Source organism: Schistocerca nitens, chromosome 8 (genome assembly GCF_023898315.1).
Source record: "Schistocerca nitens isolate TAMUIC-IGC-003100 chromosome 8, iqSchNite1.1, whole genome shotgun sequence".
In the NCBI taxonomy this organism is placed as follows: Eukaryota; Metazoa; Arthropoda; class Insecta; order Orthoptera; family Acrididae; genus Schistocerca; species Schistocerca nitens.
In genome coordinates, this window is record NC_064621.1 from 419,379,568 (window position 1) to 419,403,170 (window position 23,603).

At 40.7% G+C, this 23,603-nt stretch overlaps 1 protein-coding gene across 1 annotated transcript; it reads left to right on the forward strand.

The window, feature by feature from the left end:
• The first annotated feature begins 927 nt into the window (after positions 1–927).
• LOC126198630 (probable RNA-binding protein EIF1AD) lies at positions 928–23,297 on the forward strand. Its single transcript, XM_049935092.1, has 3 exons — positions 928–1,093; positions 1,363–1,606; positions 22,494–23,297. Exons 2-3 carry the CDS (start codon positions 1,367–1,369, stop codon positions 22,923–22,925), a joined length of 672 nt encoding a protein of 223 aa, XP_049791049.1. The 5' UTR covers positions 928–1,093; positions 1,363–1,366; the 3' UTR covers positions 22,926–23,297.
• The last annotated feature ends 306 nt before the right edge of the window (positions 23,298–23,603 follow it).

A 23,603-nucleotide genomic window follows, 5' to 3' on the forward strand; every position in this document is an offset into this window, starting at 1 on the left:
ATACAGAAGCGTCCGATCTTACCCGTCGGCTTTGACCCATGACGTCACAAATACCGCGGAAACGACCATAAACAATTCCAACCTAACCTCAAGTGGGCTACGCTACAGATCAATATGTTCATCAAATTGCTTCATATTACGTATACATGTTCTTTAAACAAGAGTACATCAAACCATGTATTAGGTTTTCGAAATTTCGATATTTCACAATTGTTAAACAATTTTTCCGTAAATTTAAAACAATTTTTTTTGCTGTAAATAATTGACTGAGGCGAAAATAAATATCGTATTCGTAATCAGCGTATCAAATTTGACTGTAATTGATCAAATTTAAAAAAAAATGAAAAATTTTTTCCGTACCTGCTAAAACTCCGCGCCGTAATGACGTCACACACCACAACACGCTTACGTCACGGGTCAAAGCCGACGAGTAAGATCGGACCTTTCTGTTGACCCATGATAGTTTCATACTTTCTGCGAAATGATTAGCGCTCTCGCACCTCATTTGTGTTTAAATGGACATACTTATACAGTAGACATTCAAGATGATAAAATGTGTTTCGAAACAACGTATCGAAACATTACATTGTACTGTTTCATTTGTTTCGAAACAGTTAAGTGTTTCAGTTTGCCCATCTCTACTGGTGACAGAACGCTAAAGCGATGCTATAGCTCCAAGTAGTAACATTTCACATTGCAGTGAACAGAAGACAAGCGACTTTTATGATCAAATCTACAGATTTGATCATATTTATTTGACGACAGGCGAGATTTGACCAAGTACCTATTACACCATCAAATTTCTTTGACGTAACTATTTGACATATCAACTTTGACAAAGAAGTATGGTGTTGTAACGGCCTTTTTAGTGGCGCGACTCGCTCCCCATGTCTCGACCACGGTCGACTGTTATCTCTGTTACGTGAGCTTCTTGGTTGACATACTTTGACACGCGTGGGCTGGTTATGCGGTTTGCGTACTGTTTACGATTACGTGTGGAAGAGGACGTGATGGAAGTTTTTGTTCACAATTTGTATGATTAGTTGACAACTGGATGCTTTGTTATATGTCAGATATGAGTTTCCAAAACTAGGTAAATAGCTAGTTCGTGGTGTTAAGTTGGTTTCGTAGTACGTTTGTTGTTCACGGACACCCTGTTTGTTTGTTTGTTTATGGGTCATCGCTTTTATTACGTGTTAAGAATTTTAGTATTTAATCTGCAGATTATGGTGCCTAAAACGAGGGCTTAGTTATAATTTCTAAATGTCATGTGGGATACCGGTACATGTAACAGTAGCACTGAATTGCCGTCTGCATGACGATTCTTTACTGTGAAACGTTTTCATTGCCTTAATATTGCAGGAGAATGTCTCGTGCTACAAAACGGAAGCATGTTATCCGTGAAGTCTTGGTAGAAGAGATACGTCCACCAACTGAGGAGCAGTCAATTGTACAAGTCCTTGCCGGCAGAGGAAATAACCTGCATCTTGTTGCTCCGGCTTCAGGAGAACCTTTCCTTGCCTCAATGCCCACAAAATTCCGTCGTAACGTATGGATTAAACGTGGAGATTACCTGCTTGTAGAACCCATACCTGAAGGAGACAAGGTAATTCCAATTATTAACTTCTTTACGTCGATATAAGAGAAATCCGAAGTGGGAAATTACCTGGTGGTGAAGGATAAAACAAGTGATAGATTGAAACTTACTATGTCTGGAAGCAAAGGTACTACTTACATTTATAATTTATAGTGTGTCAAGCGCATTGGGGCTAAAGTGCTTTTAGGGTGTGTGCAGCTGTGAAGTTGCGTACTTAACCGATAATGAGCCTTATGTAACCAACACATGTGGTGGTGAAAGTAATGTATATATTGTTGTGGACGAGTTATCTGGCTTTGTTGTATCTAGGCTATTTTCCAGTTACGCTGAATAAGTTTTTTTCTTGGATGTAATGGTCGTGTATCATTCGAAAATATTCTGCTATACTTGTTTTACATGTAAGATAAATAATCTAAGAATACATAGCATATTTGTTCAGTTAATGTGAATTGTCACTGTTTTAGCATTCCAAGGGTAAAGACAAATGTTACTCACCTATACATAATACACACGCCCAATTTTACAGAAGCTGCGCAAGAAATAAAAGTAATCTATGTAAAAATGCAAAAGTTTTGAAAGAAGTTGCGCATGAGGTTGGTTGTTAGGGCAAAACGCCGAAGAATCTAGGGTGAGCATGAGCTAATAATTGGGCCCTTTTATTGACCACCAGACTTGGATAAAAGTTATTTATTGAATCCCCCCTCTCCATTTTGCATTTTTTAATATGGACCTGATGTAAATAATAGGCTTTACTACTATTCAGTTTGTTACTGCAACCAGATTTTCAGCTTTCACATTTGTTGGCTTTGTAAACTCATAAACAAATTGTCACTTTCCAGCTTAATAACCTAGTTCTCGGGCTGCAATACAGATCAGTCTTTCATCCCAACCAAGATTTCAGGTGGAATCCACTATGTAACTTTATCTGAGACTCGCTGAAAATTTTAAATTGAACCTCAGCTTCATTTTACATATTTTCCCCCACCACAGTGTCTTCATTGGAGACACCTGATTCATTCAATACTCAATCAGGATGATGACAGGTTTATAACTAGTAAGCGTGACAAGAATGTTCAAAACGATAGAATGTGTTCTCTTAACACCAATGGGATGGTTTTGAAGCTCATTCATAGCAGAAATATACTAGATTTCATGTCAACAAATAGACCTAACCACTTTGAATACATCGCTGTTGAAACCTGCATCATTGACATGATGCAGTGGTTACCAAGGGTTGACAGAAGCGTCCGATCCCACGCGTCGGCTTTGACCCGTGACGTAAGGGTGTTGTCGTGTGTGACGACATGACGGCGCGGAGTTTGGTTTGAGTGTGGCTGTCTCCAGTTCTGTTTTATCTTATTTTATTTACTTTTCTGATCTGTTCGTTCTATCCCGTGAGGCTTTTTTTTTTTTTTTTTTTTTTTTTAAGACAAAAAACACTAATCAGCTACTGAAGCATCTTTATCTTCTATGGGTTGCAGGGGTTACGACCCCTGGGGAGGTGGAGGTGGGTGGGTATTCATGCATGGCTGTCTTCACTTACACGTTGTAGCTACGCAAGGCGTCTAAATTTGTTTATATTTAGTTTGCCCCCCACCCAAAACACCCCATTTCCCACACTTGTCCCGTTAGTGTTATTAGGCTTCTTGTGGAAAGTGTGTGTGTTTGTTTTTGTTTCTGCCATATTTGTGACGTCATGGGTCAAAGCAGACGGGCGGTATCGGACGCTTCCGTATTTCCGTTACCAAAGAACAGAGTGCACCTAAATGAGGTAGAAAGATTTGTATGTTCAGTAAAGTATATAAGGAGTTTACCTACTGCCCTCTTTTGTTTATCTGTTAGTAAAATTTTTGGACTCCCAACTGGTTCCAGAGAAAAGATGATTTATAAAGCATAGAAGTAAATTTACTTTATAAATTTTACAAAACAGAGTTACAGGAAGTTGAAGCATATAATAATAATGACTTCCAAGTTCTTTATGTCAAAATTCTACGAAAACCCAATGAATTGTTTTAAAAACCACTACTGCTTACCACCCACCATGAAAGCTGGAACACCCACTACAGTCAAATTAAAATTACTTTAGAGTTGACGTCTTGTCATCGGCAGCTACAGTGTTGCCACATGAGCTACTGGTAGATTGTAGGTGACACACACACACACACACACACAAATGGGTCAGTTCACAAATGCTGTAGGTGTGTAACACGACACAGTGTAAGTGGCCACTGCGAGGTATGTCGTAAATGTGAGGTGCCCCTTCGACAAGTGACTTTCTTTCTGGAGCCCTGAGTTAAAACTCATGTTGTAAACTAACTGTAACTTTGTGAGCCGTCGTCTGAAACTATCCTCACACTGGCTACAAGGGATACCATGTTACCAACTAAAGAGCAGGCCTCGTTAGCACTTCGTTACAGATCAAAGGCTACAGAAATAAGAGGATATGAAGTCAGTACAATAATGAAAATGATGCAGCAAAGAATTAGGGGGGAAAAAAAAAACATTTGAAATGATTAACTGAACAAAATTAGCAAACAGACACTCTTGATAAGATATAGAATTAAAAAAAAAAAAAATCACTATTTTGATGAGAATCGAACCTACGACCTACTAAAAGTGGCATTTTTACACTAGCCATTGCGCTACACCACAATACTTTATTAATGGTGTTATATTTTTTATTGTTGTGACCTAGTCACATGGATGAATTGCAGGCTTAAAAAATTTGGCTTCACGCAATGTCATGTGAAGTGTACCAGACGTAAGACAATCTCTTTGATTATGGTAAGGGTATATGAGATGCTAGTGTATCCAGTAGTATTTGGTTATTCGGGATCCACACATCAATAGAGAATGCTGAGAAGAAATTATAAGTCAACTGACGAACTGTCGTGGCAGTTTGGATCGGCAAACGGTGTGGGCTTGACATTAAGCACTCTGATTGGAGGGAACCATCTCCAACGGGTGAAGTGTCACTATCAAGTAATTTTAATTGGACTGTAGTGGGGTAATAGAGACCAGGTTGACTACCACTGATATAGAGGAACTGTGACTTGCCTTTAGAAAAGTAAAAAGTAGTTGATTAAACACCAGATAGATATTTATCAAGGAAATGTTAAAATGAGAATGAACTTTCATAGTGCACAATCACTGTGAAGAAAAAGAAGCACACATAATAGGTGTGAATCAAAGCATAGGCATATAGGTAGAAAACAAATGTGAAAGTAAAAAAAAGACCTGGTTGTGGTGACAGACTTATCTGTAGCTTTGCCCGAGGTCTAGGTTAGGTGGGAAGGTAACATTTTGGTTGAGAGTTGATGAAGCCAGGCTGATCTGCAGTTTATTCCGTTTGAAAAAATTACTACTGATATCACATTACAGTCAATACTTTGTTTACGCCATTTGTCACCTGTTTTCGATGTCACGTGTCAAAGCTGGTGATTCATAATGAATATTCCTCTTTATCTGCAGTGTTTTGTCAAAAGATCCCTCGCAAAACACAAGGAAATTCTGGTCCATTGGCACCACAGTTAGACCTCCCCCTTTTTATTTATGTCCATCCTCACTACATGTGGATCCCTCTCATCCTCGCGCCCCCTACACCTGAGGAAAGACCTATTAGTTCTGAAAGCTAGATATTGTTGTTTTACTTTTATAAATGTCTATCAACATTAATACACATTTTGTCTCGCAGCAAATGTAGTCAAAGGTTCTTGTAGTGTAATAACAAAACTCATTTTGGGTCAACAGAAGTGACTGATTGGAGGCTTTTGTTGGTAATTAAGTTTTGTTTTAGTTTTATTCCATAGTAATTTTGATGTTTCGTGTGTTGTATATTTATGGTAGGTCAGTTCTGTTTTAATTGATGTAGTGGATATGGGATAGGTAGGTTTTTGAGTTGTTGGGATTTTGGTTCGACTTTTTGTAATTTTAGGTCGTGGTTTTTTGGTATCAGTAGCTGCAGTAGCTATATACGAGGGTCACTCAAAAGAAATGCACACTATTTTTGTAAAAACACAGTTTTCATTCTGCATGTGTGAAAGTTTTACAGTGTGTAGATGCATCCTTTTCGCTTGTTTTCAAACTTATTCAACCTGTTCCTGTGAGTGGCGCCGTCACAGCATGTCTTCAAGATGGCTGCTACACTTGACGTTCGTCAGAAGCAATGTGCTGTCATAGAATTCCTGTGCTGTGAAAACGAGACAGTGGGAAACATCCACAAGAGGTTGAAAAAGGTGTATGGAGATGCTGCTGTCGATCGCAGTACAGTTAGTCGGTGGGCAAGCAGGTTACATGATGAAAGCGGGCACGGCAATATTGAGGATTGTCCTCACAGCAGCAGGCCTCGTACTGCACACACTCCAGACAATGTACAGAGAGTTAACGAATTGGTGACTGCTGACAGATGCATCACAGTGAACGAAGTGTCACACTACATTGGGAAAGGGGAAGGAAGTGTTTGCAGAATACTGAAAGTGTTGGCGTTAAAAAAGGTTTGTGCCATGTGAGTTCCCAGGATGTTGACCGTGGCTCACATAGAAACAAGAAAAACCGTATGCAGTGAACTTTTGGAACAGTAAGAGAATTGTGGAGATGAATTTCGTGGAAGAATTGTGACAGGTGATGAAACATGGCTCCATCATTTTTCACCAGAGACGAAGAGAGAATCAGAGGAGTGACATCGTGCAAATTCACCCAAGAAAAAAAGATTCAAAACCTTACCTTCTGCTGGAAAAGTTATGGCTACGGTGTTTTTCGATTCCAAAGGACTCTTGCTTGTGGACATCATGCCAAGTGGAACCACCATAAATTCTGATGCATATGTGACGACACTGAAGAAACTTCAAGCTCTACTGAGTCATGTTCAACCACATCAGCAAAAGCAGGATGTTTTGCTGTTGTACAGTAATGCACGGCCACATGTCAGTCAAAAAACCATGGAAGCGATCACAAAACTCGGATGGACAACACTGAAACACCCGCCTTGCAGCCCTGTATCATCTCTTTTGGAAACTGAGAGACTCTCTTCGTGGAACAAGGTTTGAAGATGACGACTCCCTTGTGCACGCTGCCAAACAGTGGCTCCAGCAGGTTGGTCCAGAATTTTACCGTACGGGTATACAGGCGCTGGTTCCAAGATAGCGTAAGGCAGTTGAGAGGTATGGAAATTATGTGGAGAAATGAAAATATTGTTTGTAAATGATGTATTTACACACTAAAACTTTCAAACATATAAAATAAAAGATGGATTAAAAAAAAAATTGTGAATTTCTTTTGAGTGACCGTCGTAGGTCAAGGGAAATGTCCGTTTCCGCTTTTCATGGTTATAGTTGTCAGTTGTTTTGGCATCGATAGCTCAAGGGAAATGTCAGATTCCTGTTGTTTAATTGATGTAGCGTAGTGTTGTAATTTAAATGTTCTTATGTTATTTATTTTGGGATGGTGTGGTGTTTTTTTTTCTTGTTGTATATGTAGTGTCTCCCTGTCCTAAATACAGTTTTCCATGGATGTCCTGTTAGTTTCATTTTATTTTTGGAGTGAGATTTTATTGTGTCGTTTTTATTGTTGTCCGCGTTTTTTGCTGTGTGTACGCAGTGACATCATTGTCGGCATTTTTTATACACTGGAAGTAGTATTTTCTGCCATGTTGATGTCGTCATGGGTGGTTGGGTGGAACCAGATGCTTCCGTAATGCCCTCATTTTTGTCCTCCACTGAGGCTGTATGGTGGATAGTGTTAGTAATTTGTCCCTCTATATTACATTTATGAATGCTCCTGTTATCAAATTGTGATTGATTGTTGACAAAAAAGTTCATAAAGGAGTAAATGTACTGTGAGGCTATTGTCAGTATATCCATCTGTGTAAAGAGCTGCCTACAAGAGTGGGTACCACATTTTATCCTAATTACACTCTTAGGACTGTGCTATGGACACCTATTTCCTCTATACTGAGTAACCCCAGAATGATATCTTAAGACATTTGTAATTAAAAATAGTAGAAGTAAGTTAAATTTTTTAAATTTTTATCTCAGAATTTGAAATTGCCCATAATGAATGGTTGCAGAGCTTTGATGTTAAAGATCTGCACATGTGACTTTCAGTTCAGATCCTTATCAATATAAATATGTAAGAGTTGAAAATATTGTTTCATTTATCGATTAACCTTCACAGTTTATTTATAACTATGTGGTCAGCTCTTATGCAGTATTGAATTGCATGTATTCTGCTTTATCGAATTTCAGTTACAGTCCATTTGCAAAGAAACTGTTATTAATTTTCAAGAATATATTGTTTACATTTTCAAGTGTTGATGTTCCTACATTTTTACTTACACTACCTGCACTCTTAGCCGAGAGAACTATTTCTGTGTCTTGTGTGTACTGCGTGAGCACCATTTATATACAACGAGAATAAGAGCAGGCCCAATATTGGTCTTTGTGGTAAACTCATAGGGATTATTTCCCACTCTCAGATAGCTGTTTTATCCTGTACACCTAGGAAAATCAAATGCTTTTGAAAAGTCACAGAAAATACCAGTTGGCAACATTTTTATCATCTATGTCTTGTGTAAACTGATGCATGAAATGTACTGTAGCACATTGTGTGGAGAGATCCTGCAATCAAAATGCAGACGAAGTATCTTACTTTGAGAGGGTTGTTACAGTTCTTAGCTATTGAGACCATCTGGCTGCACTGAAGCACTTTCTCTCATTTTACTTTGCAGGAAAACCAATTCACAACACATTCACTCAGTTTATGTAATTATTGAAACTAATATAAGACTGTAATTGACCTTGAAAGAGCATGTTGTGTACAATCGACCGAATACTTCATGGCCACATACCACGATGGAAACAATGTCAGAACACACAATATCAAATCAACCGTTTGGAAAGCCCATCTTCCCCTTGGAGGAGAGCTAATGTACTGGGAGATGTTCAATTTTATCTCCCACGTACCATCCCCCTTTCTTTTACTGATAATTTTCATGCCCATAATGCTTTATGGGGCAGCTCTAAGACTACTAATTGTGATAACTTGGTAGGGTTTTTTGAATGTTGACTTTTTCGTGCTATGTAATAGCACTGTCACTCATTTTAACACAGTACCAGGATTCTGTCCAGCCATCGACCACGTGGCCTGTTCAGTGGAAGGTTCTTGATGAGCTCTATGTGGTAATGGTCACTATCTGATTGTTTTATCCCTCCCACATTGATACTCAACTGGATGCCCACTGTGTGGATTCTTAAGAATGCTGACTGGCACATTTTTAGAACTTCCATAATGCTTTATATGCCACACAGTGGGATCTTTGAAGAGACCGTGAGACACACAATGACCATCACATCAGCGCTCAGTAGAACTAGCGACACTGCTTCCCTCAAGGCCCCCACCCCCATCATATGCACCCAGCCCCATGTCGGACGCCGATCACCACAGCCATAAATGCTACACAGGACACTCTTGACACTATAGGCAATATCCGTCTAGAGAGATTTGTATCATATTTTAATATCTCCAAGCCATAGCACACTTACAAAAGACGAAAGAAGCAATGCTGGGAAAGTTTCATATTCACCATTGGAACTTGTATCTTTCTCTCACAGACATGGGAAAAAGTCTTGGTGTATTTGTGGTCAACAAAAGGTGATTGGTATTTGAGGCTTCTATAAGGATGGCACACTGAAATCTGACACTGTTGTCATTGCTGAGTACCTGTTGATGCACTGTGTCCAACCATTGGCATCTGACAACTGTCTCTCATCTACACAAAAGACAAGCAGACAGTATTATCCTGTATTGCAACATACAAATTTTGAAACTCTTCAATGTTAAAAAAAAAAGAAGTAAGAACTCATCAGTGCAATGCACTTACAGTGTGCCAAAATACAGCTCCAGATCCTGATTGAATACATATTCAAATGCTACACTATCCACTTATAAAATGCAAGCACCTTGCTTTGCTGTTTTTAATCAAATTTGGCCTGAGGGAGAGTTCAGTTCTCAGTGGAGGGAAAGTATGACTATCCCAGAATCGAAATCAAGGAACCCTCACAGGAGATGGATAGCTACAGACTCATCTGCTGTAATAACGTTTTTTGCATGTTCAAGAGCATAGTAAGCTAATGACTATGCTCAGCACTCGAGATGACTGGCACCTTGTCTAACAATTGGTGTGTGTTTTGGAAGGGCTGATCTGCTTGTGATCATCTACTCTGCCTAAAGCCTGCTGTTTGAATGGCTTTTATCCATTATCAGCATTTTATCACTGTCTTTGGTGTGCACAAGGTTTATGACACTGCATGGCAGTACCATATCACCAAAAACTTACTGGTGTGTGCCTTCTGTGACTCCCTCCCAATCTTTATTCAAAATTTTCATTCTCAGCAATCCTTCAGAGTCCTAATTGGCAATTCCTACTATGCTCCCAACAAACAGGGAAATGGAACCCCACAAGGCTCCATTCTGAGACAGACCCTCTTCTTAATGGCAATCATCGGACTTGCAGATGCAGTGGATTTATAGTCTCACCATCGTTAAATATTGTTGACCTCTGCATCTGCTATAGTTTTTCTCACATCTGGGTCATTGAGTGATAACTACATGGCAGTACAAGAAAAGCAGACAATTGGAAATGTACACAGGGCTTCAAATTTACCACTATCTAAACTTATGTAATGTATATAACAGAGGGAAACATTCCACGTGGAAAAAATATATCTAAAAAGAAAGATGATGAGACTTACCAAACAAAAGCGCTGGCAGGTCGATAGACACACAAACAAACACAAATATACACACAAAATTCAAGCTTTCGCAACAAACTGTTGCCTCATCAGGAAAGAGGGAAGGAGAGGGAAAGACGAAAGGATGTGGGTTTTAAGGGAGAGGGTAAGGAGTCATTCCAATCCCGGGAGCGGAAAGACTTACCTTAGTTTCCGCTCCCGGGATTGGGATGACTCCTTACCCTCTCCCTTAAAACCCACATCCTTTCGTCTTTCCCTCTCCTTCCCTCTTTCCTGATGAGGCAACAGTTTGTTGCGAAAGCTTGAATTTTGTGTGTATATTTGTGTTTGTTTGTGTGTCTATCGACCTGCCAGCGCTTTTGTTTGGTAAGTCTCATCATCTTTCTTTTTAGATATACTTATGTAATGTATTTTTGACAGTGCAGAATTGTTTGTCTGCAACCAGAACTCTACCTACATAATGACCTGCTTCATATGGTCGAGACTTAAAATGCTTCTTAGGACTCTTGTTCGATTAGTTAACTTGAGTAACCCTTATATGACAGCTTAAATGGGTGTGCCAGTTAAAATTTGATGTCCTACGCTTTCTCAATAACACCTGCAGACCGTTGCACCACTTTTGTGCTACAGAGCTCTAATTTTATCACATAAAGCTCGTGGAAGTGTGGGCTATGGGTTGGCAGTGTCATTGATATTGCAACTCTTGTATCTGACCCACCATTGTGGGAAAATGCTGGAGGATGGTGCCTATCAAACAAACCTGTGGGCAGCCTCCTGGCAGAGGCAGTGATTCCCCCTTCACAGCTCAGGCACCACCAGTTATGGCTGAACAGTGCCTTACACATCTATAACCATCTAGAACAACGGAGTCAGTACCTTGTGTTTCAAGAAAAGTGGCCTTGGTCAGAAATTCCAGTATCGATCAAGTTACAGTCTGTCCGTTACTAATTTTGTTTACCTCCAATCAATCCTCACGTTACATCACACTTGCAAATGCCCTAATGATGGGTACCTTAACCTTTATATTTGCCTTGATCTTTCTCTTAACCCGAAGGATGTGATAGACCTCTTAGATTTCTGTCAGTCGTTCATCTTGATACTCAGTGAGTACATTAATTCAGAATATAATTTATACTCATAGCCCAAGAGTTGAAGAACACAGTGCTTTTACATGCAACAAGAGTAGCAAGCAACCATCCTTACAATGGAATTGGTGGAGTACGGTGTGCCATTCACACGAGTCTCTCCTAAATTTGCAGTGACTCCACAAACATCATCCAGGCTCTAAGCTACTGTTAGTCCTGGCATCCCTTAGTAACACTCAGCATTAAATGCTGAACTTTCTGGGGTCGTAGCTCATGATGTCAACCCAGCAAGTACCTGTCACGGCCGGTAGATGTTACACTGAATGAGTCATTCTTTTCAAGACTTTCGAAAATGATTGCAATGTATTTGAATTATTGTTGGCTTTGTTACGCACCATGGTCACACATCTGCTTGCACAGATTTTACACCTGTGAGTGTATACATATGAGCTTTTATCTGACCAGGACACCTTACGGACTGGCCAAGTCCGATTTTCTTTGTGTATTTGTAGGCTTTGAAAGCGTTTGCCCGGACAACAATTTCCAAAAACATTTCCCAGATGTTTTGTATGTGCTTGTAGCTTTATCTGAATGTGTAGTGTCGAAGACTGGCGATGGAAGAGTCTGGTTTGAATATCCTTTACGACATTTATTTTTACTTTTATATAAATTATATATTTGCTATCAGGAGGAAATTATAATAAAGAAATATTGATTCATAATTTTCTAATGAAAATAGTATTTTATTTTCAATTAAGTCATTTGAAACAAATTAAAATTCGATAGAAATGTGAAAGTGACTTGCATACATCAGTAATACTCCAGAATGAATTTTCACTCTGTAGCGGAGTTGCGCTGAAATGAAACTTCCTCACAGGTTTTATCGTGCACCACCGTGCTGATATTGATAAATGAACAATTAACCTGCAGGTAATATGCCAGGTAGTTTCATCAGTAATACTGGTCCATTTCGTATGCTCGTTTCTCTACTGGGCATTAGCAATAAACAGAGGAGATATAGAATCAAATTCGTCATGGAATATTATAGATGTATGTGCCATTTCAAGTGCCTGTATTGGATTTTAATTTGTTTCATGTGACACATGATTCAGAAAATTATGATTCAGTATTTTTTATTATAATTTCCATGTGACAAAAAAATGCAGAATTTAAATAACAGTAAAAAGGAAGTGTTATGAAAATTTGAACCAGGCAAACCATACAGTCACCAGTCTTAGACGCTATGTGTTCAGTTACAGGTGCCTCCAAAACATCTGCAAAATATTTTGCAGTTACCAGTCATTGCAAATCATCACATTTTTAGAGGCAACTTTCACTCGAGTGTTTCTTTTTTAAAATTGTGTCACGCTGCTTTAGAAAATTGATATCTGGACACAGACTTTAAAGTCCTACAAATATATGTAAAGAAAATCGAACACAGCCAGTTCATAAAAGCATAAAATCTTTACAAGCTGCTGTGTGACTGGAGTGCAAATACATAAAGAGTGTGTAACAAATCCGACAATAATTCAAAAGCATAGCAGTCTTTTCACAAGCCTTGAAAAGAATAACATGTTGAGTTTGACATCTACCAGCAGTGCCAGGTACTTGCTGGCCTGATGTCACAAGCCTTGACCCCAGAAATCTCAGAAGTTAACTTTGAGTTTGGTAATGTTCATACAAGATCTCTTCTTAGGTAACTATGACAACGAGAAGGCTTTAGTATTTCGCTGGTCCTCCAGTCAAGTTGGTATTCCAGGAAATAACTTTGTGGATTGGCTCACCAAAGAGGCTACTGAGAATGGAGACCACAACGTGTTGCTAACTCTCAGTGGACTGGAACAGAGAATGGGGAATCATGGCAACAACTAATAAGTTACAGATTATAAAAGAGTATGACAGTGTGGCAGTCTTCCCTTTGCTTGGCTCACTGTGAATCCAAAATCATCTGCTGCCTCCACATTGGGCACCCTAGTATGACCCACATGTACATCCTAGGACAAGCTGTCCTACCCCATTGCAGTTGTAGCATACACCTGATGTTCACTCACTGAGTACCTCACCTTTGCTGCTATACAGTGAGCTTCACATCTGCCCCAGTTGCTCCCTGATAACCAAGCTGATAATATTCAGGAGACGATTCAGGTTTTAAATTTCATACATCAGAGTAGACTGTATATTTTCAGATGAAGATTTTGTTGTTTTGATTCTGATGCTGTTGTATGGAGATGGAGCTACTTCCCATTCTAGCTCCTCCCCCCTCAATCCCCTCCTATCCCTTGGTGTTTCCCTTATTGGATACCTTGCTATTTCATTGGTTTTGCGATTACTTTTTGGTCTTGTGTCTTGTGATGCCACTGTCCTTCAAGGCGCACCCCCCCCCCCCCCCCCCCCCCAGGTTTCCTGTAGGGTTTGACCTCCCTTTCGAAATTCTGTTTCCACAGTGTGCACCATTTGGGGAACTGCCTTCCTAGCATCTCCAATGTGGGTCCTTCCCCCATTCCAACCCCCCACCCCCTTCCCCCTTCACTGCCATAACCTGCCCCCCCCCCTCCCCCATTTCCTGCTGTGTCACCAGCATGTGTAGCCAGCCCATGTGGTGGGGTTATGTACCCATCTGGATGAGCCCCTGACAAAACAGGGATCACACTTCTGGCACCTGAGCTGTCACCTCCTTGTGTGTACACTTACGAGTGGGTCGTCTTTTTGGGGCATCGAAACTCATAGCAATGACCGGTGTGCCAGGCAGCCCTTGCCGCAGCTGAGTAGTGCCACAGTGTGAGCTCATATCAGTGGTACCATGGCAGACACACTACAATCTGCACATGAAGTGTGCTAAGCTCCGTACTTCTAGCCACTCTTCTGCAGCCTTCTCTTCTGACAGGAGCAATTTTCTCTCTGCTTTTACTTTTGCTTCCTCAGCCTGGGAGGAGAACCAGGTCTGCTGGCTTAGAGCGAAACCCTTTCTCCATTACTTGGTTTGTTCCAGGACAGTCGAGGAGACTTTCACCACTACCAAACCACTCTTTTTGTAGAACATACCAGAGGTAAGTTTGGTGAAGTTGACTCATTTAGTAAAATGAAATGTGGTTCCCTACTGATTAAAACATCTACTGCCAGTCAATTGGTGCCTCCGTTTATGATTGAGTGTTTTGGAGACATCCCGTTGAGCATCACTCCTCACATGTCCTTAACTATGACCCAGGGCATTATTTTCCATACAGACCTCCTCCTTCTATCTGATGTGGAACTCGGGACTAATCTGCTGCAGCATGGAGCTCATTTTGTCCGGCGAGTCCATAGAGGTTCTGAGGACAGCCATGTTATTACCCGCGCTTTCATCCTGGCTTTGGGGGGGGGGGGGGGGGGTACCCTTCCGAAACAGTCAGTTACGATTTGCTGTTGTGACATGAATCCCTATACCCCACCTCTCATGTGCTGTTTCTGTTTTGGTCACATCTTCGCTATGTGAGGTGAATTGTATTTGCAGCGACTGCGGCCACCTTCTCCACATGCTTGCTGCCCCACTGCCCAAGTACGTGAACTGTTCCAGCCCACATTCTCCTCGCTTGCCAGATTGCCCATCTATAAAAATAAAGGGAAGATTCAGGAATTTGAAAACTCGACACTGTCCTACTCTGAGGCCCGACAGAAATTTGGCTGTCTCCACTTGGTCTCTTTAATGTCTTCCTTTGCGTCTGTTGCATTCTTTCCTCTTCCTTTTTCCTCATTATCTCCATCTTATCCCTCTTTCGTTTCCTCCTTCCTAGCACTTCCTCCACTCGTGCAACCGCTCCTTTGCCTCGGCGAGAGAAGAAACCAGCTGGGAATGGGGCTCCCTCTAGGAACGACCCTTTCTTGGTGTCTCTAGGACAAAAAGCCTGTTTCTTTGTGTCGGACGTGGGATCCACACTCTGTGGGCCTCAAGGCCGTTCATTCTTTTTTGAACCTTGATGTTGCTACAACTTGCTGTCTTCCTGACCACACCTTCTCTTGCTGTCTGATGGAAAAGAACAACATGTGTAAGTCGCAGGACGAGACCTCCCCCCTCCTCTGCTGCACCCATTACTTCAAGGTCCAATCTTACATTCATGGATGTCCCTCTGTCCTTACCAGTGACAGACACTGACTGGCACAATGACTGCTTCTGGCCCATTTATGTCCATCTGGCCTCCTGTACTAATCTTGTCCACTGTAACTGTAATGGTTACTATCATCTCCTTTCAGAATTGCAGTCTCTACTCTGTGGCATCTGTTGTATTGCAGGAATCTCACTTTGTGAATATCATTTGCTGATTCTTCACGGTTTCCAAGCCTTCTACTGGAACTGGGTCAGCCCTTTGCTTGCCTCTGATGGTGTCTGTACATTAGTCTCCATGGATGTTGTTAGTTCCTGGGTTCCTCTTCGTACTGCGCTGGAAGTGGTGGCTGTTTGGATCCATTTAGACTCTGCGGTAATGATATGCAATCTTTATCCCCCCGACCGGCATCCTATGCTTCCTGCCCTTCTTCAACAGCCCCTTCCTCCCTTATTTCTCCTTGGGGATTTTAATGCCCATAACCCTCAACACTGGAGCCTTCACACACTTTACTGTGGCACAAGGCACTTGAGGTGCTGATAACTTTGGAGTTGAGCAACCATAAGCTCCAAACGCGCGCGCGCCCACACACACACACACACACACACACACACACACGCACGCACGCGCGCGCGCGCGCACACACTGCACTTTCTAGGCCATTGATTGTTCCTTCTATTGCACTAGATTCCTCTCATCCATGAGTTCGTGATGAATTGTGTGACAGTGATCATTTTCCAATCATGTTATCATTACTTCAGCACCACTTGCCTAGATGTCCTCCCAGGTAGGCGTTTACTAATGCTGATTGGGATGCTTTGTCCTCGGCTGCCATTCCAACCACTCCGCCAGATGATGGAGTTTGACTGAATCCATCCTTTCGCCAGCTGCTTCAGTGATTCCTTCTTCCTCATATTCTCACCAATGGAAGATGGTACTTCAGTGGATCCCCGAAATTGCTGCGTCTATTAAAGACCACTATCGTGCCATCCAATGCTATAAATGGCATCTATTTCTCGACCACCTCTTGGCATTTAAACGGCTTCGTACCCGGGCCCATTAATTTCTTAAATTCCAGAAACAGATTTGTTGTGAATGATACGTTGCTGTCATAGGGCTGTATACTTCCTCCTTGCTGGTGTGGGCAAAGATCAGGTGCTACTGTTATCCTACTGGTATCCTGGGAATTTCGCTGACTTGTGTTATCCTCACTAACCTGGACTCTATTGCGTTTCATCACTCCTCAACTTTGGTCCACTATCTGCCCATGTTCTATCTTCTCAAACCCTGTCTGGAACGAGTCCCTGTATCTTTTGTTCCCTGCCCTCTGGAACCTTGTAATGTCCCATTTAGCAAGTGCGAATTTACCAGCACTCGTGCTCTCTGCCACTATATGGCTCGTGGACCAGACCAGCTGCACAACCAAATGTTTCAACACTTAATGGTGTGTAGCCAACATCATATGCTCCCCCCTTTTAACCATCTCAGGAGCAAGGGGGAATTTTATTCCCTGTGGTAAGAAAGTGTTGTATTCCAGTTTTGAAATCTGCTAAACCGCCTCTTCAGATGTATAAAGATTGTCCAATCAGTTTAACCAATGTCCTCTGCAAGGTGCTTGAATGTATAGTCAGTCAAAGGCTGTATTCAATCTTTGCGTCCTGGGACCTTTTTGGCTTGATCCAGGATGATTTTCGCTGAGACCATTCTATTGCAGATAATTTAGTCCACCTGGAGTCTGCTCTCCGAATGGCTTTTGCCTTTCGTCAGCACCCTGTTTGTCTTCTTTGATCTACATAAAGCTTATGATACCACATGGCACGTGGCACCATCACATCTTTGACACATGTGTGGGGCCTCCATGACCCACTCCAGATTTTTTTTCCAGAACTTCCTTTCATGTTGCAATTTCTAGGTACAGGTTGATGCCTTCTGTAACACCCCCCCTCCCCCCCCCCCATCTGCAGCAGAATGGGGTTCACTGGGTTCTGTTTTGAGTGTCCCTCTCTTTTTAGTGGTTACCAGTAGTCCAATGGCATCTGTGGGACCTGTGGTGTCCCTCTCTTTGTATGCTGATGAGTTTTCATTTATTTTCGTTCATACGCAATGAGTGTCGCTGAATGCAGATTGTGGGGAGTAATACATAGAGCACAATGTTGGACTCTCACAGCTTCCATTTTTCATCTGCCAAGGCTGTCACTGTACAGTCCATCCCTTTACACCTGTAATTTGATGCCCAGTTCCTCAGTGTGGTGGGCTCTCATTGTTGGACTGGCCTTTGATGCCCAATTCACATGGCTTTCCCATCTCCATCAATTAAACCGGACATGTCAGTTGCACCTCAATTCTCTTTGGTGCCTCAGCAACACCAACTGGGGTGTGGGTTGTTCTACATTGATGTGACTCTACATACTATTGGTACAGTCCCATCTAGTTTGTGGGAGTTTTGCATACAGCTCAACATCACCTTCGATGTTAGAGATGTTGGACCCACTACACCATTGTGGGACTAACCGTCTGATCAGCCTCCTAGTGGAGGCATGGGTTCCACCATTGTGGGTTCTGCACTAACAGTAGTTGATTGCTTATGTGTCACAAATCTGCTGCTGCCTGGAGCACATGGCCTACCTTATCCTCTTTCCAGATGTAGGGATCCACCTCCCGCAATGATGGCACAGGTCTGAGGTTAAGATCGGCATCCACTTCTGTTTCCTTTCTTCTGAAGTCTAGTTTTGCCCCCCCACCATCTCTTCTCCGGGCGCACTAATGAATGTTTCCATGGTGCAACCCTCATCCATGGCTCTTGTCTTGATGTATCATGAGGTCCAAAACAGCTCCTCCTGAGGCCCTCTGCCACCAGTTCTCCATTCTTGGTGTGTTTCATGGTTCAAAAGTAGTCTGTACTGATGGCTGGATGGCTTTAGTGTTTTCACTGTGGAGTTGATAGTCATCTCTTTTGCTCTTAAATGTGTCTCCATTTATGCACCACTGAGTTCATCCTTATCTTGAGTGACTCTTTGAGCAGTTTACAATCACTAGACCAGTGTTACCTCCACCATTTCTTGTCCTGACTGTCCAAGGTTCCCATTTTGCTCTCGAACAATGTGGACACACAGTGGGCTTTTTCTAGACCCCAGATCTTGTTGGGATCCCAAGCAGTGAACTCACTGGCAGGCTGACCAAATTGGCTACCGCTAAGCTGCCTCTTGAGATTGGTATTCCAGTATCGGATCTTTGATCAGTATTACATCGTCATGCTCTGAGGATATGGAATACAGTAAGGGGGGTGGGGGCATGTCACCCATCGCACTTCCTGCCTTTTGGGGCCTCGACCACATTTCTTTCTTTTCCCCCTTTTCTTCTTCCTTGTTTCTTTCGCTAGGCTTTGTTGACCTGCGTTAGACCTAGGGATCTTTCTTTGTTTGGGTTTTGTGCACTAGGCCCTTCTTTTGTGTTTAGTTTTGTTGAGTTGCCTGTTCCAGGTTGGCAGGACTGATGACCTCATAGTTTCATCTCATAATCATTAAACAACCCAACCCGTGTATTATATTTTATCTCCTGAATCTTAATTTTTTAACATCTCGTATGGATGTTGTATGCCAGTTTTTCCCTCCATTTTTTATTTGTGACTAGTGAACCTGGCTAAGCTTCTCATTTGCAAAATGTGTATATATATTGGATGTGTATCCTAATCACCTCATCCCCTCTCTCTGTCCATCTCCTCCCTCTCTCTCTCTCTGTCCATCTACTCTTCCTCCTTTCCTGACCTTGTGCCTTGTTTATTGTTATTGCAAATTCAGATTCTGTTGTAGCATTCTAATAATAAGTCAGTAAGTTGTAAATATAAATTATCTGTTCTCTGTGGAAAACTTGACTGTGACAGAAGAAAACAAAGCAGCACATTGATGCGTATACCATTTTTATATAAAAATATGTGTATAGTGAGACAGAATATGTATGGAAGAAACAATTTTTCTGATAGTTTAAATGCCATACTATCATAGGTAAAACTGATTGTGAGAAAGAAAACAAAACTGCAGCACTCACAGCAGAGCGAACACAGCATTTTCTTTCTCTGTCAGTTTTGACAGAAAACCTGTTCATTTTTATTTAAAATATATAATCTCCTTTTTCCATATGAATGTGTATTAGTGTCATGTAAAAATTTGCAGTAAACTGGCCAAAAACTTTTACGTCCCAGAGACGGTGAGGCCAAACATGTTCTTTTCCTAATCCGATTAAGACATTAATACAACAATTGGACATAGGTTGGTGTTAAGGATCAAACCAGAGCCAAAGGCTGAAAAGTGTAGTGCACTACAGTTTGTGCTGAGAGAACAACTGACACTAATTGTATGTGGTGGACCGTTTGTTTATGCAATTGCAATGGCCTGATTGGCTAAGTTCAGTGCTAATTAACTCAAATGGTGCAGTGTATTGAAGCTTTATCTTAAGAATTCTTTTTCAGCACAGTCTTCCCAGCAACACTCTTACCAGCTCTGACTGTGTATGATCATCCGGTATATATAATAAAAATGCACTCCAGCAGGTATATAAATTCACATATTTAATTGCGACATTGTATCAGAGATTTAAGACTTTGAACAAATGAACATTTACATTTTTATTTGTATATAGATTTAGTAATCAGATGGTTTTTCCCTTTGTGTCTGACATAAGTATGGAGGGACCCATTACCATTATAGTTGGTACTTTAACACCCCTATTCCTTTTATCCATGCCTAACCTCAGAGTTATTTCAAAATGTAGTCCTTAATATGTTGGCTATCCCACTGTCATTTATTCTTTGACTATTTTCTTTAATATAATATCCTCTGATTTCTCTTTTGATTATTGCACATGTAATTTAATTTTATTAACTGAATTATTAATGTCTAGCATCATAAAAGGGCATTTTGATTTTCTAGCCTACGGCAGTACAGTATTTTTCATGGTATGTTATCAGTCCTATTTCTCCATTAGTTCTAACTATTTCAAGCATTTCGCTTTTCCCTGGACAAGTTATTTTGATTTCTTCTGTAATCCAGGGCTCTTTTTTATGTCCTTATTAGTGTCTTATTTTTCTGTTTGGAAAAGCAGCTGTTAAAAATCAGTAGAAACTCACCTATTACCACATTAAATTTGGTTTTGACATCCGTCACGTTATACATATTGCTCCAGTCAGTTTTCTGTAAGTCTGCATTGAAACTTTCTGGTGTATATTCATTAATAGTTCATAAGTTTTGTTCTTGATACTGCATCACTGTCATCAAGTTTATTTTTATGGCTAGTTGTCCATCAAGGCCAGATAAAAATTTATGTAACTAAGTGTTCACTTACAAATACATTGTCTATTAGTTTACGGTTTCCCCTGTGTAATTATAGTGGGAAAATTAATAACACAACTCATAAGTGTGAAGTAACATTTCCAAACATTTGTAAAATCTAAATCGCGCACAAAATTAATATTAAAGTCTCTACAGAGTATCATTTGCTTTCCCTTGTCTACCAAGCACTAATGACTTAAATTTCACTAAGAATAGTTGAGTTCCCAGTGAGGATCTATATACCGCAGTAGTTATAAATGACTTTTCCATTAGCAATAGTTCACAAGCATTGGTCTAAGCACAAAAAACTACTGGTTCATATTTATCTGAACATGATTTTTACAGGCATGACTGTTCCCCCTTTCTCCATATTTTCTGTATAGAAATGGACTGCTAGTTTATAGTCATCTGTGTTTACTGTACTTCTGTATTTACATTCAGTTTACATCTACATGCATACTCTGCAAGTCACCATATGGTGTGTGGCAGAGGGCACCCTGCACCACCACTAATCATTTTCTTTCCTGTTCCACTCGCAAATAGTGAGAGAACAAGCAGCTACCTATATGCCCCCGTATTAGCCCCAGTTTCTCTTATCTTTTTGATCCTTATACAAAATGTGTTTTGGCGGCTGTAGAGTCATTCTGCAGTCACTTTAAATGCTGGTTCTCTAAATTTTTGCTGTATTGTTCCTTGAAAAGAATGCCGCCTTCCCTCCATGGATTCCCATTTGAGTCCCCGAAGCATCCTCGTAACACTTGCGCATTGTTCAAACCTACCGGCAACAAATCTAGCAGTCTGCCATACAATTGTTTTGATGTCGTCGTCTAATCCTACCTGGTAGGGATTCAAAACACTTGACCAGTACTCAAGAATGGTTTTCTCAAGTGTCCTGTATGCAGTCTCTTTTACAGAGGAACCACACTTACCTAACATTCTCTTGATAAACCAAAGCTGATCATTCGCCTTCCCTCCTACAACCCTTACATATTCATTCAATTTCATATCGCTTTACAATGTTATGCCTAGATATTTAATCAATGAAACTGTGTCAAGCGGCACATTAATAATCCTGTATTCAAACATTATGGGATTGTTTTCCTGCTCATCTAAACTTACATTTTTCTACATTTAGAGCTAACCACCATTCATCACACCAACTAGAAATGTTGTGTAAGTCATCTTGTATCCTCCAGAAGTCACTCAATGGCGACACCATCCCATACACCCCAGCATCAACAGCAAAAACTACATACTGCTGCTCATTCTATCTGTCAGATTATTTATGTATATAGAAAATAACAATGGTCCTTTCACACTTCTGTGGGGCACCCTTGATGATATTCTTGTCTCAGATGAATGTTCGCTGCCAAGGCCAACATACTGGGTTCTATTACTTAAGAAGTCTTTGAGAATCTGTAATGAAAAATAGTCACTGTGATGACAGAAAGTCCTGGGTTGAAATCCAAATTCTCTCTGGATACAAGGACTGTCAAGCAGTAGATAGACAAGCCACATTCTGCAAACAGTGACTTCATATTTAGAGTACACACACACACACACACACACACACACACACACACACACACACTTTCCCCTGTTATGTTTGCATTATAATATGCATCTTTTTCCTTCTCCATGAAATTGTTTAATTTTTTTAGGTGAAAGCTGAGATTGTCACTATTGTTACGAGAGATCATGAAAAGTTCTATCGTGAGCTTGGAATTTGGCCTCCAGAATTTGATAAAACTGGTAGTGGCGCAGAAAATCTCAAGAATGGAAGAGAAGCGGGAGACACAAGTGAAGATGAAGATCTCTTTGTGAACAAGAATAGACAGGTTGTGGAAGTAAGTGAATCAGATGAAACTGAAAGTGATGACAATGAAAGTGGGAGTGATTTGGATGATGAAGCAAGAGAGAGTGCCAGTGACAGCTATGAACCTGTTTCTGTTGAGAGTGAAGCCGATGACAGAACAGGAGATAGTGACAGTGATGGAGGTGAGCCTGGTGTTATCAAAGATACTTGTAGTTCAGATAAAAAGCAAAGTACCACTGACAGTACCACGGAGAAACAGGAGAACTGTAAGGAATAAATAAAAAAAAACTGGTGATGTTGTATCTGGCAAAGCATGTTAACAACTGGGAAAGGAACACTTATTCCAACCCTGTTATAGATAATTGGATGCTTACCACATGTGGTTTTAATTATATAACTTCACATATGGATTCAGATTATGTATGTAAGTGTTCTATGCTAGTTGTTGTAACTAGACAAATGTTTCAGATGGCCACTTTGTAAAAATTATGAAGTTGTATTGAATATTTATAGTATGTGAATAACATGTACTTCATATTGTTTTTCAAAACAAGCAACAAAAAATTGAAATGCAAGATATATTAAAGAGAGTTTATATATACAACTGTTTGGCAAAATAAACATGACTTATTAGTTGCTGTTTACATTTAATACTTTGAACATAAATTAATGTTTCATATCCCTATTCCAATAATTCTCTCTCTCTCTCTCTCTCTCGTGTGTGTGTGTGTGTGTGTGTGTGTGTGTGTGTGTGTGTGTGTGTGTGTGTGTGTGTGTGTGTGGCACCAGCTGATTTGCTGAGTAAGATTTTTTTTGTCAGCAGATATATGGTGTAGAACTAATGCTGACACCTGTAAAAACATCAGTATATGAAGTGTGTAAGTAAAGTGATGAGATTGAAAGTCTAGTGTTTGATCTGACAGCACTGGTGGTGCCAGACTTCGAGGACAGGAGA